General features: G+C 37.0%; 1 protein-coding gene across 2 annotated transcripts in view; it reads left to right on the top strand.

The window, feature by feature from the left end:
* LOC129771861 (breast cancer anti-estrogen resistance protein 1) overlaps positions 1–20,096 on the top strand; it is a 329,735-nt gene that overhangs the window by 188,864 nt on the left and 120,775 nt on the right. For both annotated transcript variants that reach the window (XM_055775974.1, XM_055775975.1), the window contains exon 3: positions 5,417–5,632. In XM_055775974.1, the coding sequence (XP_055631949.1) occupies positions 5,417–5,632 (216 nt within the window). The remainder of the gene's footprint in view (positions 1–5,416; positions 5,633–20,096) is intronic.

Here is a 20,096-nt window from a genome sequence, read left to right as displayed (position 1 = left end):
ATAACGAAATTTTAATTTAATCCCAAAATTGGAGAATTTCATTTCACAAATAAAAAACTCCGAAAATTCTCAATACAAAAATTGAAATTAAAATTCAGAAAATTGGTAATTGAATAAAAGCTGAAATCCATAAATTCCAAAAATAAAAATCTTCGAAAACTGACGAAATTAAAAATTCTTAAATATTCTTAAAAATTAAATTCCAAAAACCGAAAGTTTGAAATTGAATTGAATTGAAATTTAAAAATTTAAAAAAAAAACAACACTGAAAATATAATAAATTATATATTCCTTACATTGCAAATTTCAAAAACTACAAAAATTGAGAGTTAAGAGAAAAAATAACAATTATAGATTGAAAATTTAAAAATCCGAAAATCGAAAAATTGGAAATTCCCTAATTGGGAATTCAAAAAAATTACAATTAAAAATTTGTCGATTTCCGGCATACAACACATGCGACATAAAACAAAGTTTAACTCAGTATCACAAGGGAACGGATGGTTAAATTGGAGTTGACTTTCTAGCGTTGTGTTCGTCTCCACCCAAATTAGAATAATAGGATAAATTGAAGAATATTGATTTATTTTTGAGCAAGACAAAGTTTGCCGGATCTGCTAGTTTTTCATGTAGAATTACATGTCGATTACTTGTTTTTTACATTACTTCAATTAATAGTTACGATTTTGCAAAGTATTGCAATTTCGTCATTTGAAAAAAATGTGAAACGTTGGTTTCAAAAATGAACATTTAAAATAATAAAAATTCTAAAAATGTATTGAAACTTAAAATATTTGATAATTCAAAACATTCGGAATTTCAAAAATTATTCAAAACAAAAACAAAAATTCCAAAAATTTGAGGAGTCAAAGAATTCAGTTGTTCTATTCTTATTCTTATTTTCTTCAAATTTCGAAAAAGTGAACATTCCATAATCTTGGAAATTCCAAAAATCGAAAACTCCGAATAAATAGAAAACTCAAACGAATATTCAAATAATAAAATAGTTATAAAATAATTATAAAATGAAAATAAAAGAGAAAATTTAAGAAATTTGAAAGAAAATTTAATAAAAGTTTATTCTAAAAATTCAAAAATTAAAATAAAAACTAAAAAGGTTCTCCAAAAACTGACGACATTCAAAATTCTCAAAATCATAAATTACACAATTTTATAAATGAAAAACTCCGAAAATTCACAAAAAAAAATGCCTAAAAATTTAAAAAAATAAGGGATTGTGTCCGCGATACAAACGCATTTTTGACGTAAGACTAAGAAAATCTAAAAGGTCAAGAGGGTAAAAAAATCAAAACTTTGAGCGTTTTGAGACACCCCTAAATCATGTCCGATTGAGCTGAAATTTTGCACAGGGTATTTTTTTGAAATTTGACATTGCCATTTTTGCTGCCACCCTTATCTTTATATATCTCTCTATCGACTCGACAATATTATATGTTTCATTTGATCAGAGCTCAAAAAAAGGCTAAATATCGTGTCTCCACAGTCCACACTAGAATACCCCCTTTAAATCACTTAATGGAAACTAATGAAAACTCAATCTCAATCTGGCAACGCCTAGAAACAACAGAAAATGTGTACGTGTGATACAAACATACACAAGCGCTCTCCACCACATGGTATGAAAATCGAGGCTTTGCATAATTTCATCGTGTTCTAGTTCGTTGGCAAGAACGAATAGAAATCTAAAGTAACCTGCTTATACGCTCTAGCCCGTACCATCGGGTGGTGCCTGAATTGTAATATTACCTCTCTCCAGCGTTGTTTGTTCACGACCCATTACATTTAATATCCGAATCAATAGAAACATTGATCCAATCTTCTAAACATAAATAAGTAAACACATAAATTATCAATTATGCTCCAATGAAATTTTTGTCACTTTAAACAGCCTGTCAGCCCCTTTCTTTGAAATTGCAGCGCGTGAAATCTAATACACGTTTTTGTTGTTAAATTCGATTTGTTCTCTCGAATCAATTGAAATCTGGTAGCATGAAATGTGTTTCGTAATAGCTCCTCGATAAAGCCATTAATCATATATTTATTCGAACCCCACTTTGGTTTTACCCAGCTTCAATTCAAGAGAACGGTGTGTTTCTAGCCTTGAATTGTTCAGATTAGATCTCTTGTGTTCGCATGTCACAATTCAAGTGAACCGCAAAATGTTTTTTTTCCCTTCATCTTTCCACTTCTGCGTTTGTTGGTTTCGTTTTCCCTTCCTTCAACACTCGCGTTGGTTTCCATGCGTTCGCTTTTATTTGTTTGAGGTTCATAAAACTAAAATTGCCACCCTTTAATATTCGATATGATTCCGAGGGTCGAACGCATCGACAAGAATCTCGGGCAAAAACAAACTCCGCAGCTGTCACACGCACACGCACCGCAATATGCCTTTCCTTGCTACCAACAGAAACAAATAAATAAATTCTATCAGCCATCCCCAGCCTCTTCTTCTCTGGTTCGATATCTTCAAGATGTTTTATTGTGCTTTTGCTTTAGTGGTACTTCTTTTACGGATCTAATCTTGATTGAATTGGGTACATGTCGTGCTTCCTGTTGCGCATTGTCAAAACGCAGAATGCGGCAGATATTTTTCCGGGGTTCTGGGTTTTGTTACGGCTGCCTGGGGGTCTTCCCAGACCCAGGAATGCGAAGCTGAAAGATGATCAATTTGGAAATTCCTTACTTTGCGAATTGCTGTCTTTTTCATCTGTTTTTGTTCACTTGAAGTTCCATAATGTCCTTTTTGATCCTGAAGATGTTTGCTTGCTGGAACAGGCCAATTTATTTATTGTTGTTCTTTCTGTACCTAACGGCCAACACCAAAGAAAGAGAAAAGTTATACTACGGACATACCAGACAGTGTGCGTGTCTGCGACCATCCTCGCAATGGGAGTCAACTTGACGATTCAAGTGACAAAGTTTTGCGATTTGTATGTCAGATAAAGCAAAACTTTGTTTCTCTTTATGACAAAATGTACCTTCTTATGTGACGGAGTAGCCCAAAACTAGACCAATAATATTGGTTAAGTAATAGTAGCAGTAGCTGTTATTAGAGCACTTTTTCCTGACCCAGAAAGGTCACTTTCACCCATTAGCTTCATCTGAACATAGTCACCACTTAGGAGAATCAATTTACACATGCTATTTTGCCTGGCCAAACCCAATTCCACAGTGCACCGATTCATAAAGACATCACCTGAGAGAAGTGCACCCCGCGAGTAGACATTTAATAATCAACATTATAGCACTCCCTCTTCTCAATCTCCGCGCGCCTTCGCTGCTCGTGCTGTCCAAACAAATCTCGACAATGGCCGACGGAGTGTGGCGGCTATTTTACGACCACTTTCTCATTCACTCTAATGATTATTGATTTTCCCTATCACTTTTATGCTGAGGCTGGGATTGATTTTTACTGCGGCAGCTGGCCGCAGTATTATTACTTGCCGAGAGCGACGGCGAATGTCGAAATTCAATTACTACCAAACGGTGGGAAACGGCAGCCACTTATCGAGGTTTAAGAGGAGAGTGATCATGTGATTTGTAGGCTCGTTGTCACCGCATCGCACCAGTGGCCACCCATTCGCATAGAGCGATGCAATGGTATCATATTTCGTTATGGGATGCAGTGTTGCCACACTTTAATCTGTAGAGGAACTGGTACAAATTCGGCACCCCATTTTGTTTTTTGGACTTAAATCTTGACCAATGCTCGGAATTTCTTCATATTCATCGGAGTCGATGGAACGGGAGTTGCTTACCACGGACCATTTTCTACTTTTCGGTACTCACGCAGTGCTCGATGGACCTTTTTCTGGAATCGCTGGATTCGAAAGTACCTGCCATCTATAACCAGGCGTACCAAGTGGTTTGGATAGGCCTTGTATTCGTTGTGGAAGAGAGTAGACAGAATGGATGACTAAGAGGAAGAATTGTAGATGTGATAAAGGCGGCGACTGGACAGGTTCGGTGAGCTGTTATGCAGACTAAGAACGTAGTACTCAACAAACTTGCAATCCTGGGTCACAAGAAATCTGGAGACGACTCGTAACGAGTCTGAAACCATGGAGATTCGTGTCGAAAACATACTTTAGAAATTGTATGCCGAATCACGCGCCATGATTGAATTTTTAGTAGCAAATTCAAGAATACGCATGTACCTGTGCAAGTCGGAATAATTTTCGAACAGTCCCCTGAACGGGATTCGAGCTTGATGCTTCCGTCATGTTATGTGACCCAATATCCACTCGGCCACGGGACCCTCGGATATAATTGATCATTTTAAATTTATTAATTCAAATAACTAAAAATGAGTTCATATATTACCATGAGATTCTAAATAAAAGGAATCATTCGAAACTGAAACAAAAAAAGCTTCCTAGTTTTCTTCGATGGATCCACTCCCAGCCCAACAGAGCACGTTCCCTTGTGATTGCTGTCGAGATATTCATTGGGAGCGTGTGATAAACAATCAGCACCCTTGCCAGAAGCCGCGCCCCCTCAACAACACCATCCAGCCAACCGAAGAAAGGGTGTAAATTAGTTTTGACGTATTTATTCGTGCGTGCTGAAATTGGTTTCCCCTGTCTTCCTCGTGATTTCCTCCGTGCATGGTTAGGTTTTTCTTCACGCATTGAAGTGTGTAGAATTGAGGGAAGAGGAATTAAGATTGATCTTAATCGGACACTTTGGTGATTTGTATTCATTAGGAAAAGTTTTCTTTCCTCGGAAGAGATCTTGGTGCGTGCTGAAGCGACCAACCAACAGGTGTCGATACCCCTAGGGAATGACCAAATTCCCAGTTTCTTTACTTGTTTATCATTCAAACCGAGATGATTCCCAGTGCCACACACGTGGCTCTACTTCACAGAGGCCCATCGTCTCAAAAAGGAGGAGTAATGTGACAGCGAATCGATCGCGTGACTGATTTCGCGTCACGCCAAACTCAGCCGATTCTAATTGACAATTTCAGATCATTTCAGCCACTGCTTTGCTCATTTGATGAATACAGAGGGGGTGGTGGTTTTTGCCTTCCGAAAATAAACTTGTAGTCCAAAAAAATCATTTTTCTTTCTGTCAGAAGCTATACCGAAAACCCCCTCTCATTTTCGGAAGGAGTCAGCAGCAGACGAATAAATTAGCCAGATTATATTGCTCGAACTTTGAGGGGAAGCGGATGTCTGCGTGTGCCGGCGGCCATTTGGCGCGTTTCGACTCGAAGCGGAATTGAGTTACATGCACAATTTGGAGCATGAGTACAACGGCAAAAACGGCCAATTATAGAACATCAGCTTTATTCAATTACAATTCAATTATTTGGCATCGTTCGGTGGAGGGTGATGGTTTACAGTTGCACTGGTACTAATTATTCTGTCTGTATTTCTTCTTCTTCTTACAGGGTATCTGTCCCGGCAATCGGTTGAAGATTATTCAACCGCACGATTCCGGTTGCTTTACGTTGTCCCCTGCCTCGTCACCCTGTCCCTCGGTTGGCCCGGGAACCAATCTAAACAGCCCTGTGCCGAGCGACATCTACGAGAACACATCCACCGGCAGTTCCTACGGTCAAAAGCAGCAGGGCAAGCGGAGATCATGGCACATTAATCCCAACAAGGTAAGGACCTAACCTATTCTTTCCCCCCATTCTTATCATTGCAATCACGTGCCACTCTTTGTCCGCTCCGTGATGGACGCGATGGATTTTAATTATACATTAGAGGATTAAGAACGTATTCTGTCAGTGGAAAAGAAGCAAAACTCATCACTGATTCCGTCCGCGAAGGAAGTTACCAGAAGCCGTAAATGCGCTCCCACTGCTGCAGTGGCCGTTTCAATAATCGTTACTGTCTCCCGGAGTAAAAGTCCCGTCGGTAGCCGCTGGCGAACGAGATAATGAAAGTTATAATCTTTGCTGCCGGAGAGTAAGAGAATCATCACCGTAGCAAATACTCTTGGGGATGATGTTGACTTTCCCGGCCAGCGATAGTATTTCCTGCCAGACAATGGATAGTATTTCTTGCTCTGTTTGAGTGGAAGACGAGATTAAGAGCCAATTTGGTACTCTGTTTGGAGTCTATCGAGGATTGGTGTAGTTTTCCAATGAAATGTGCGCTGGGGCTTCCTCCGAAGTTCGGGAACGAATCGGGAATTCACTGAACCGCGTTTCTTCGAAAAGCTTAAAAACTTCATATCCTTCACTTCGAAAGGTTCGAAATTTGAGCGATCTGTAGCTATGCTCTGTTCATCCACTCTCTGTTGTTACGTTTTGGAGGATAATTATAGATTTGTGAAGGATAAATGATCGGTGCATCGAAAAGCATTTCTATTTTTTATGAATAGAAGATTTTTCATTATTCTTTCCAACGCTGTATAGAAAGTAGCGCACTATCTCCTCATTTTCCATTGAAATTGCAAAATAAAGGAGGTTATCTTTCAGTAGTACAAAGCATTACGGCTTCGTATTTTTATATAATGGATATTCAATAATAGCTTCAGTCACAAGAGTTCATAAAAGAGGATATGTTGCCGTACAAATTATGAAGCGGAGCCGCACTAGACCTGTTGATTTAACACCATTAGGAGAATATCGTATTTATGACGAATTTTTAGTTGTTCCCATCCGCTCATACAAATGAAACACAAATTTCTGCATTACTCGAGAATTAATCAAGCAAATGAAAATTGGAATGTGGAGGTTTTAGACTGCAATAATTTTTTTTACGGTTGTCAGACAAGACACTCCCAGGGGTACCAAATGTACCGCACCACGACTGTATTCTGACGACTGTCACCATCATTGGCCCGTAACAGTCGTTAGATCAATCTATTAACGACAATCACACAGTGAAAATGTCGTGCGACATTTATATTTACTGTCGTGTGCTGTACACGGCTGCATTTCCATATGTGAGTATTTTGTTCATTCGTCTGCGACAGGCCTGGTTGCTAACTAGTCATGTTGTTGTGATTCGGAATGCAATCGTAAATGCATTGCTACTGTGTGTGTTCTTTATTCACCAGTATTTTATTCATTTTCTCATTCGCAAACTATAGGTTGTAGGCTTTGAAACGGAAGATACTTTTCAGTTTCAGGTGAATTCTGCAGCATATTCCGAAATGGAAAAAAAATATTTGTTGGTCGATGACGCGGCTATCATATGTGGAGAGCAAGTGAGCAGTGTGAGCAACAGGGGAGAATCTGTTGAAAGAAATGCGAGAGGAAGTTTTGTGGGTGGAATTAGCGTAGATCGAACGTTTAAAGTTGGCTTCATTTGTGTTTATTGAGGCGATTTGAAATTGATTTGATCGAAATAAGGCCAAAAATGCATTGTTATATATTAATCTGTCACCACAATTATTAGTTTCCTACTTGGAGGATAAATCTAAACATTCCCAACACTGAGTATTTCCCGATGTCATCAATATATTAACAAAGAAACTCTCGCCTTGAATCATTAGGGATCCGTGCTTTTTTCTCCTATGAATTGCTGCTCATTTGTGTACCTATCTTGATTCGGCCATACCAGCAGTACATCATTCTCGATACAGCCGATCTAAAATTGAACCGGCTGTCTCTGTATATACGTAACTTGTGCTCACAACCACATCCCAGAGCGTACTGGTGAAAAAGCACAAACGCATAAAATAAAGGCTTGTTTTACGATCGCAATTTCTTGGTCATGACATTTTTCTTGCGACAGCCAAATTTGACAGTAACTCGGGTAAACCGATGATATTCATCGCATCGTGAGCGACTGTTACAGCGACAGAATTAATGGAGTAGCAGACACGAAAAAAAGGGAAATGAACACTACGATCGGGCCCGACAAATCAGACAAATTCGACGAAGCACCGACTGCTATAGTACAGGTTTATTTTATTCATTCGTGCTCTGTCGCTTGTATGCGAATGTAGCGCGCACACAGTGAGTCTCGATTTTATTTCATACCGACTGTAATGAAAATGCAGTACTCCACCCCATCTCTAAGCGAGGGGCTGCCATACAAATGAAACACAAAGGACCTGGCCGGGTAAGGGAGTAAAAAGTGCTCTCAAACCAAATCACCAGCTGTATGGCAAATATTGTATATGATATTAAATAAGAAATTTGGCGGTTTATTTGAACCCCTATGTGGTTTAACATAGGATCTATAGGGAAAACGTACTTTTTCATTTATTTCACGCCATCCCCAAAAGCTTTGAGATAAAAATTTGAAAGAAAAATACTGAATGTGCATCTTACTACGGTGTATCAAGAAAAAAAATAAAAAAAAAATTTATCAAAAATTGAAGTACTAAAAAATATAGAAATTTAGAAAAAAATGTTTCGGGGTTTAGAGATTCAGTACTACTCTTATTCATATTTAAATGTGTTTCCACGGCTTTTCTAGATATGTGTGATTTTTTTCAGATTTTTTTCAGTGTTGCGCGGTACAAAAAATATTTATCTTATATTTCCAACGGGTCTAGCTGGGTGTGCCCTCAAACCAAATCACCAACTGTATGGAAAATATTGTATAGGGTACTAAATAAAACATTTTGGCAGTAGTACCATATATTCGAGTCCTAATACGGTACACCATAGGATCAATGGTGAAAAATGCACCTTCTCGTTTTTTCACGCCATTCTCAATAGCTTTGAGACAAAAATATGGAAAAAAAATACTGAAAGTACATCTTACTAAGGTGTATCGATAAATATCTTCAAACAATTTTTTCATCAAAAAATGTAATAATAAAAAATTCAAATATGCGGTACAAAAAAATTTTATATATTTTCTGGGATTTAGAAATTTTGAAAAATTCTAATTTTCTTTAAATGCGTTCGTGTCTTTTTTTCTACATGTGGTGCAATTTTTTTTTTGAATTTTTAAGAGCATTGCGAGACACAAAAATAATTTTCTTCATCGTCCGCATTATTATTTTTATTTTCATGAAATCGATTATTTTATTGTATTGGTGGTTTTCAATTGTAAGATTAAAATTTAAAAAAATATATAATTTGGATATTTTTAAGTGTTCTTCTCATTAATCCGAATTATCTTTTCACAAGAATTTTATTTTTTCTCACAGAGCTGTATCGTTCTGCAGACTCCTATGAATTTGGTATACCATCTAAATCCGATGTAAAGATAATCTCATATATTTCAAGATGTAGAAAAAAATCTTTGTACAGCACAATGCTCTAAATATACCATATAATTTAGACATATGAAAAACAAAATTTAAATAAATATCAGAGCAGTACTGGGTCTCTAAATTAAAAATAAACTAAAAATGCCCAAAGGCCAAAAACATTTTTTTTTCGCGCAATCCTCATAAAAATTCAAGAAAAAATTACGCTACATATGAAAAAACAACACATACGAATGCATTTAAATAAAAATTAGAGCAAAAGTGGGTTTCAAAGTAATATTTTTTTTCAAAATTTCGAAATACCAAAAAATATATATATATTTTTTTTGTACCGCTAAAAACACTCTGAAAATTCTGAAAAAAATCACATATACCTCAAATAGACGTAGGAAGAAATTTGAATACAAACTAGAGTAGTACTGAATTCAATTTAAAATTAAAATTAAAATTAAATTATTTTTTTTTAATATTTGATTTTTTTATGAAGAAATTGTTTGAAAATATTGATCGATACACCTTAATAAGATGTACTTTCAGTATTTTTTCATATTTTTGTCTCGAAGCTATTGAGAATTGCGTGAATAAAACGAGAAGGGGATTTTTTCACCATAGATCCTGTGGTATACCATATAAGGACTCAAATACATGGTACTACTGCCAAAAGTTTTATTTAGTACCCTATACAATATTTTCCATACAGTTGGTGATTTGGTTTGGGGGCACATTTTACTCCCTTACCCAGCCAGACCCGTTGGAAATATATTTTTTTGTACCGCACAACACTGAACAGAATCTGAAAAAAATCACACATATCTAGAAAAGCCGTAGGAACACATTTAAATACGAATTAGAGTAGTACTGAATCTCTAAGCCCCAAAACAAATCAAAATTTCAATATTTTATAAGTACTTCAATTTTTGATAAAAAAAATTTTCGGTAATTTTTTCTCTCGAAGTTTTTGGGAATGGCCTTGAATAAATGAAAAAGTACGTTTTCAGTATAGATCCTACGTTAAACCACATAGGGGTTGAAATAAACCGCCCAAATTTCTTTTTTAATATCCTATACAATATTTGCCATACAGCTGGTGATTTTGTTTGGGGGCACTTTTTACTCCCTTACCCGGCCAGGCCCTTTCTGCATTACTCGAGAATTGATCAAGCAAATGAAACGAAAATTGCATGTGGAAGTTTAAGACTGCAATAAATGTTTTTATGGTGCCATATAAATGAAACACAAATTTCTGCATTATTCGAGAATTAATCAAGCAAATTAAACGAAATTTTAGGGTGCAATGAATGATTCTATGGTGGTTAGATACTCCCTCCCGTCTCTCTAAGGGGACTTCCATATAAATGAAACACGAATTTCTGTATTATTCAAGAACTAATCGAGCAAACGGAACCAAATTTGGCATGTGGAGGTTTTAGGAGGCAAGAAACATTTCTTAGGTGGCTCCACACTCCTTCCACCTTTCTACGGGGGGCACCCATTCAAATGAGACACAAATTTTTGCATAACTCGAGAACTAATCAAGCAAATGGAGCCAAATTTGGGATGTGAGGGTTTTTGGGTACGGGAAATGTTTCTATGATGGTATGACACCCCTTCCTCCTCTGGAGGGTGTCCCATAAAAATAATGCACATATTTCAATCAAACATATTCCTCACGACAATTAAAATTTTTCGGAAAACCCTGAAGGAAAATGGCAAAATTCGGAAAATTCGATTCGCATGTGTTCTACAATTACATATTGACAAGCATTCTTAGTCCATTTGATGTTTGCGGTAATGGAATTGATCTTCGTTCGAAAGTGGAAATGATAAAACCCACTTCCATATCGTCTTCTATCTATATAAATAAAAATGGGTCGTCGAATGGTAATTGGTAAGAGCAAAACTCGAGAAAGGAATTGTCCGATTTAGGACTGTCTTCGTTGTATCATATTTTATGTTTCAAACATTTATTCCATGTAACGGACAAATCTTGCACAAGAAAAGTGTATGAAAATAATCTGATATTCTAATGTCGAGTTTTGGTAGAAGTACTGAAACTTTATAGCAAAAAAATATTTTTAAATGATAGATTAGAAGATCACTCAATGAACAGTTTTGCGATTGGACCCATGAACGTGCGCTTCGTAAGAAAACATGGATGTGATAACGAAAAATAAATTTTCGGCGGGACGAAGTTTGCCGGGTCAGCTAGAATTCAAATATATTAGTCGTTCTGCTTCCCTATGGTGCACTTGAGCACCAAATAAATCCCACCATCAAATAAAAAGCATAATTCTGGTACAATGAATATTTTTCTTTGATTGTATTTAACGAATTCATCTGATTTCATCCAAGCTTTTTTTTTTTTGTTTCGGGTTCTTAAAATATATATTTACCCGGCAAACGTTGTTCTGCCATTTAAATTAATTCTAGAGAATAATTTTGGGTGCTAAATAAAACATACCTAATTTATTTTAAGTGTGTTTGAATGTTTTAACTATCTTCAAAATTATTCCAATGTGATCGATAAAAAGATCGATTGAAACCATTTCAACGGAAGTTGGTATGATTTCTGATTTTTTTGAAATCCCAAAAGTTAAATGTAAAGAGGAAAAAAGTAATATATTTTTGTCCTAAAGTTGAAGAATGAAATAATGAAAATCAATATTCATTCAAATGCTGCCTCGTTGGAGGAAAATACACGCTTTTCTCTTTCAATATGCACGGCTAAAATTACAGAGTCTTTCAGATTAAACGCTCAGCAACGAATTCAAATAAATTCTACCAAAGTGAACCGATTTTTATTTAAAAACTGTTTAGTTGTGATTGGAACGTGACGGGAAGATGATCTCGCTCGCTCGCCTCAGCACTATGCTTATGAAGTTCTCTCCCAATTCCATTTGTTTTCTGCAGCCGGACTGATGAACGTAACCGAATTGTTTGGTGAAAACAGAAGTTCCAATATCGAATGCTCACGAATGCCGCTATAGACCGATGATTCCAATTGTCGGGGCTTGGAGAGGGGGTATTATTTGCGCTGGGTACTTCCGAGGAGAAGTCGATTCCTTCTTTGATCGTTAATAATTATTTTCCGGCTAAACGAATTTATTCGAAAGATGAAATGTCTAAAGCGGCCCTTACACGATCAGTAGCATTGACATTATCAGTAATGACAATATTGGCTCCATTCCACAATCACCTTATTCTTCAACCTTACACGATCATTCTTATCGCATTAATCAACACATTTTCGAAATGAAAATTATCAATGAAAATCAATTTATTTTGTCAAATAAACATCCCCGTTAATAATTTGAAATGTTTTCTGCAAACAATGAAAAAATCCTAAACGAAATATGTTTCTAATAATGATTTCTAATTATAATTTCAACAATTTGATTTGTTCTTGTTATGTTTTTCAGTGATGGATGAAGAATGTTCAGAATAATATGTTATGAACATTCAATAAAACATTTAGAAATGCTTTTCATTGATCTATTAACCATTCAAAACTGTATTTTATCATAGTAATACTAATAGATTATGCTTGATTCATTACCATTTAATACCTTCGTATACCTTTGTCGACATCTACACCGTATCTTACCCGTGTGCTCCACCCCCGTAATTGGGTAATAGATGTCGACACTGTGTAGCAGCCATCGCGAATTAACATTTTATGCTTCGTGCTTCATCGTTGTGAAGCGAAAATGAAAATGGATTTTCAGGTGGAATGGGCAAACTTTTAAAATCAAATAATGTAAATGAAAATCACTTTCTTCGCATCAAATATGTTGCTCTTTGTAGTAGAATAACAGGTTTTCCGCAAATGGTGAAAAAACCATGAACTAAAATAATATCTGGGTATAATTTTATTTTATAATTATGAGTTTTAGTAGGGATTTCAGAAAAATTATAAAAAATTGATTAGGTAAGGTTCAGTGCTACATGTTTTATGCATTCAAGTAACAACAAGCAATAACTTTCATTCAAATTTTAGAGATTGAAAATTCTCTTGGGCCCACTAACCTGATAGAGAGTGAATTTACTCACAAACATAGATTTTAACACAAGATGTCGCACAGTATCATAGACACCACGAATGATAGTGTCCCTGCCCTATTACAGGAATGATGGAGCGAGATCAGAAAATCCGGATATGCATCATTATTGCCCGTCATTTCAATTTTGTCAACCTTACACGATCATTTTTATTGTCATTCTGATGAAGTAATGTCATTATTATTTATCGTGTACGGGACCTTTAAGAGTTATACGCTTGTTAATTATTGATTGCTAAGCCAACGTTAGTCGTACGTCCACCTTGCGGTTATATCACAGATATAACGCACTTCTAGTTTTTTTTATTTTGCTGAATTGGATTTACGATTTCATATTTTTTTAAAACTTTTTTCGAATCCCACGGGATGAAACCTGTAATGCATTATATCAACACCCTACGATTTGTGTTTGATTTGGCTTGTGGAATCTCTGATTGAAATAGTAGAATTGCAATGCATCTAATCTAAAGGATGCGAATTTTCATCCAGAATGCGTAAAAATTATATCAATATCTGAAATTTGGGAGCCTGGAATTTGAATAATGACAAACTGAATTTGATGTCCTTGGAATCTGATTCTAGATTAGAAATTTATAAACGAAGTTTCACTCCGGATTCTGTATGTTGAATCAATCCTGAATTGAAGCAAAATTCCTTCAACTATGTGATTAAATGAGCAAGATCGTATCAATGTGCTCAATGGACACAGGTGAATTATATTTGAGACTTGAGGGTCGAAAAACTGTATGCTCATAATTAAAAGCGAACCAAACATGGTGCGAAACCTAACACCTTGCCGAAACAGATCAGTCTGCGCATATAATTAGTGAATTATCTCCTCTTTAATCGCTGCAAATCTTGCCTCCATAAGGGCAATGTTCGTGCAATTCCTTCCCAATCTTGATCTGAGAGGTGCTGCGAAGAAAAATCTGACGTTTTCGCCCACCACACGTACCCACGAAGCGGTGCTGACCTGCTGCTGCCGGCTGCAAGTGTTTCCACTTTCAACCATTCAAAACGCCTTCTTACAACCCGAGACATTATGCAAAAATCCAACACTGTATCGGGTAACAAATTTGCTCTCGATAGATATTTTTCAAGTCGTTTTTCTTCGCTGTCACCACGCACACCGCACACATGTGTCGTAATTGACCACAGCCGGGCCGAACCTCTGGCTGTCTGAGGCTCATCTAACGGGCTGCCACAGTTGGCTAGTTAAGACCCCGGGACAGGATGTTTGTGGGCTGCGGCATGTAAGTTTGATTCTTGTTTTCCGCGAATTTACCACTAATCTTGCAACACCGGTAACAACATACCGAGACGCGTGGGTTTCATTCAGAGTTTTCAAATGACCGATCACGGAGAGCACTTGTACAGTGTCCCCTCGCGACGAGTGAGTGGTGGGCGAATTGGTCCAGCAAGGTTTTGGAAAATCGGCTTCAATGCAGAGCGCAATCACACACACCAAAGGCTGATATTTTTATCGCTGATCTCAACCAAGCAATTGAATGGTGGCAATCTCACACTTTATGGCGAGAATCGATGCCAAAGATGGTGCACTCTAGCAGAATTGGAATCGATTTGGCGCGAGGAGCAATTCCAGCCAATTGACTAGCGTGTGCCAATTGCGCGTGTCGGTAATGGAATAGGAGGAACTCAAGTTGCGATACGATGTTTTCATCTTTCTTCAAGCGAACGAATGTGAAAAGGACCGGTCCACGGGTCGATTCCACTGGAATACGATTTTTATTGATATTTCAAAAAACAGAGAGAACGAGACCAGGATTCTCACGTTGACAAGAATCCACTCAATCTGCATTCAAATGTGTACAAATACCAGAAAATCTTCCTCAACAACACCTTCTTTTCAATTTCCCAGCTAAAAACACAAACTTCTGAAAACGAAACAAAAAGCGTGGCCAATATCTATCTTCCATTTATTGAGCACAAGAGAACAGAGAATACACATTTAAACGAGCGAACCAGGAACTGGGGAACCATCTGTGATTCTGCAAGTTAATAGAACTTTATTAATTTACGATATTGAACTTATAAAGACAGCTTTGTGAAATTGGAAAAGCGAAACGGTGCTGAGAAGTCGCGAGGGAAACTGAATAGCACTTGGGTTCCGCGAAGACACGATACTGTAGGAAATACTATCTGGAAGAAGAACCCCACTTGAGAGCAATGTCAATAAAGGTGAAAGGACTCATAAGAATACAATTAGGTACTACCGATGGTTTCGTTCTCGAACGAGGGAATGATGTCATAACGGTGGCTCTCTGCGGGAATGGGTGTTTCAGCCAGGGTTAAGTGGTTCTTGTAGAATGAACTAGGGCTTAGAAAACAAGGATGCCAAACTGATTTTAAATCCCAATCTTACAAAAGTACCGTTTTGTCTCAAATTCCGAACACTTAAGTTTTGATGGCCATTAAACAGTGTCTCATTGCTCAAAATGGTACTATTTAGCGAAATTATATTGATTTTTGGATACACTGCCCATGTTTGCACGACTTTTTCGATGTTTCGCATTCTACACAATGTAATACGTTTGCTCAACATGCAAACAAACATTTTTTGTTCCAAAACATTTGAGCAATTTTGAAAAAAAGTTTCCGAAAAATCACTGTTTGTCCGCATATCGGGCGTAGTTCCATACAGCTTTCATACATCGTTCGAAAATCAACAATTGTCAGTATTATGTGCTATAAGCTAAATCTACATTTGAATCACATTCTTTGTAGAGTCCAAACATTTATGTCACGATAGTGTCTTATTACTTAGTGTTTCCTAATAGATGAATATACGAAACCATTGAAACGCTGCTCATATAATTACTATTTTCTGTACACGATGAACAAAGAGAAGCAATTGTGTTTTTCAATGTTATAATTACCTAAATTTCTGCATTTGGATCTTCAAGTAGATAATGAAACAATCATATCAATAGTAAAATAAAAAAAAAATATTGGTTCTTAGCATTATAACTCCTCGGATTCAACATTGAATTATTCCACACACTCAGCATTTACTCATACCGTTGGAGTAAGTCACTCCACCATCTTTATGCGATCGTGATATCGGTAAATCATGTTGCTAAAATTAACAAACATTGCAGATTGCCTTTACAAATTCAATTAATTGAAAAAAAAAAGACGGGTGGGTAATGTCGGGGACATAACCGGAGTGACGTAGGGCTATACAAAGGGGACAGCTTTTGTTAAATATATATTTTAAATATATTGTTTTATTTTCTTCTCCTACGTGAATACCTACCTATCTACCTGAAAAATGGATTAGTTTACTGTTTACTCTTTATGAATATGTTGATGGTTCTGAAAAGAACCTTTGGTGTTGTGTTTTTGTTATCACTCGATATTCCCATCTTGTTTGGTTAAACCTTCCTGTTTAGCTATTGCGTTTGCCACTCGCCACAGCTATCACAGTTGGAAAATTTCTTCCCATCCAGCTTGTGACATGTTGTTCAGTAAATTACATTTAATGCGACGTACCAGAGAAACACTTTGCCACTCACTGAAACTAATTGTTGCCTTGATGAGCGCCGAACCGAAGCTGCTCTGTTCTTGATGCGGGTTTTCTGATTGTCGTGAGCAGCTTTGCGAGCCAACTCGAGCACTCCGACGGCCGAAACTCTATAATCGCTGTTAGGTATACTAGTGCTCCGGCACCAATCCGTTCGGCCTAGTTACCCTTGCGGAGCAATCAGTGAATGCGACCAACAGGGAACTGGAGACCTGCACGGTTCGAGTGAGACTTTGCCTTTCCCTTAACTTGTCCTCCTTTGTTACGTCCACGATGCCGATGCCGTACAACCACACGGGTTTACGGTTTGAAAGAAAATAAGATATTTTTTTGGGGTCCGCGTGTTTTATACTCTAACGGTACACACTCACAGGGTAGAGACAAATCGGCAGACTCAGCCAGAGGGGCGAGTCCAACGAGACGAACGAATGAGCGTTAAAAGGGAGCGATGGCAAAAAAAATACATTCATTACGATTTGTTCGCTCGTTGGATTCACATGCAGGCTAAAAAGGGTCCTTTTCAGGATCACAAAATTATCTTCAATCTAAAGAGTTTATTGTTTTGTTGTCACTCGATATCCCCATCTTGTTCGGCTAAACCTTCCTGTTTAGCGATTTGTTGCCACTCGCCACAGCTTTCACAGTTGGAAAATTTCTTCCCATCCAGCTTTGTGACATGTTGTACAGTAAATTACATTCAATGCGACGTGCCGAAGCACCACTCAGTGTCGCATTGGAGGCGATTTTAACCTGTAATTGAACATTTGCGATGACAGTGATACAGTGTCGACTTTCAATGTGGGGTCATAATTTGGACCCCGAACTCTATGTTTACAAAAATGTTCATTTAAATATGTCGCATTACATGTCCGTCCAATTAGCTAAATGTCGAGCTAAATGTAAATTACTGTACTTTCAATCTGGAAACAATTTAAGAATTGGTGAAAATTGAATAATCAGGAAAGTCCCCAACTATCAATAAGCTCAGAACAACTGCCAATTCACATACTCATCAGATCCTGGCAAACAAATTATGAAAAAATCAATTTGTGTTTTATTATTATTTTGGATAATGTTTTAGAAAGCATTGAACTGTATTTCGTAAACTCTTTTTTTGAAGAATTAATGGCCCTGAAAAGCGCCTTGTTTTATGGAATGGTTCCAATTTAGAAAACTTAGTACACGTGGTTTTGAAAAAAACCATTTCGAACGCCCTCGATGCCGCCTTGTTCTGGATTTGCCACCAAAGCAGTTTGTATAAAGAACAAACTTTTTTCTTCTGCTACCCGATGCCATTTTGCGATTGCGTTTGCCACTCGCCACTCGCTGCAACTGCCTGTTGTCTTGATGTCCACCGAACCGAATGTGTTCTGTTCCGAATGCGGGTTTTCTTATCGTCGCGAGCAGCTTTGCTAGCTAACTCGATCACTTCGGCGGCCGAAACTATATAACGCCGGCTTGGTGGACTGGTGGACTGGTACTAACGCGCTCGGCCTAGCTACCCTTGCGGGGAACTCTAGATCAACACGGTTCGAGCGGAATTTTGCCTTGCCTTTCCAGACATGGCTGCTTGGGTTGGTTTGTTGATGTGTTGTGATGCGAACCGATGTGGTGTACGGTTTGAATGAGAATGATCGTTACGGCAGCGGAGCGGGGATTTTTAAGCTGACTGGCTGGCTCGAGAATTACGCATGTGTGAGACCGCGACCAATGTTTCGTTAATTTTTTCCTTTTTTGTTTCCAATCGTGCTTCATTCTATTTCGCTGCTGCTCTGGTTGCCCGTTTTAGTCGGTACGATTTGAGGAGCACAAAATGGACCAATCAAAAATGAGCACATAGTGCATTTTGACAATGCTTGATATTTCACAATTATTCAATTATTTATCTCAAGGAAAATGAAATGTTATTCGTTATGATGCGTAGAAAAATTCCTATCAATTGAAGCAAAAACCTTTGCGATCTATTGAGAAATGCTCGAGTTATAAGCGTTCCAAATCTTGCATTTTTTCCTACTTGTTCAGTGCCTAGATTTCCATTTCACCCCCTATATCTTCCGGTTAGACGTAGTCCTACGTCAAAAACACGAACCTGTTGTTCTTATCATATCCCAGAGGAAAAAAGTAGTATTATAGACTCGCAAGGAATCAAGAGCACCTTTTCCAGACATTTCACTAAATTTCTTCCAAACCTTTTTGATTTTATCCGATAACAACTGAAACTATCGACGAAGACGTTTTGAAAGACGTTATAATCCGCGGAATCACCTAGGCCCTCTTTTTGCCGATAATATCCTTCAACTGGACAGATCAATTCATCGTAAATTAGCATGGTTATGCTTGTAGGCCAAAAAACAACAAAAATGCGTTTTCCCAACACTAATGGTGTTGTCGATTACGTCTCCTATGCAATCATGGGCAGTACAATAGAGCCTTCTTTTCCATTTGACTACAATAAAATTGATTTATTCATGGTGAAAAACTAAAAATATGTTTAATCACTTTTTTCTCAAACTCCGAACACCATTTTTGTCACTGACTCATATTCCGAACACTTTTGTCTCAAATTCCGAACAGCAAAAATGCCTTTTGTTTTTAAATCATTACTTTTGAACAACTAAACCGATTCACATGATCGATATATCAAATTAAAGTCTATCAGCTAATCTTTTTCGGGAAAATAATATGCGAGTATAACGCAAAAAACTGGATTTTGCTTTCGTAATTATTGATTGTATTTATTTTTTATAATTTACATGGTTTCGGCGCTATATCGGTATCAATACCTGTAAATGATGCTAAAATGGAGTCTATAATAAAAAGAATGCCAAGGTTTTGATTATTAAATTATTTATAACATCAGAGTTCAGTGAATTCACATTGAAAATCAAGTGTTCGCAATTTGAATCATGCGTAGAAACTTGATTCATATTCCGAACACTAATTTTAATGAAGATTTCTGCATAAAATATAGTTTTTTCATCCATGTATTGTAGATTCGTACAAGTTCTAGCACTTAACATGAAAATAATAAACAAAATAGTTGAAAAAAACTACAAAAACTAAAAAAATCTACGATGCTTGTTTTTTACAGAATTTGCTAACGCAAACATTTAATCATTGGTTTTGACTGTCACTTTTTTGCAAATGCTCAATATTATAAATTATAGACTGTATCCATACCTGTAAATGTCTGTGTTTTCATTATTCAATTATTTATAACATAAAAGTTTAGTAAATTTATATTTAAAAATGAAGTGTTCGGAATTTGAGACTGTTCGGAATATGAGACAAAACGGTAGTTCCAGTTGAAAATAAAAAAAACATTGCAACTTTGTCGATGT

This window comes from Toxorhynchites rutilus, chromosome 2 (genome assembly GCF_029784135.1).
Source record: "Toxorhynchites rutilus septentrionalis strain SRP chromosome 2, ASM2978413v1, whole genome shotgun sequence".
In the NCBI taxonomy this organism is placed as follows: Eukaryota; Metazoa; Arthropoda; class Insecta; order Diptera; family Culicidae; genus Toxorhynchites; species Toxorhynchites rutilus.
Note: the sequence above shows the minus strand (reverse complement) of the source record. Positions and strands in the feature narration are given on the sequence as shown.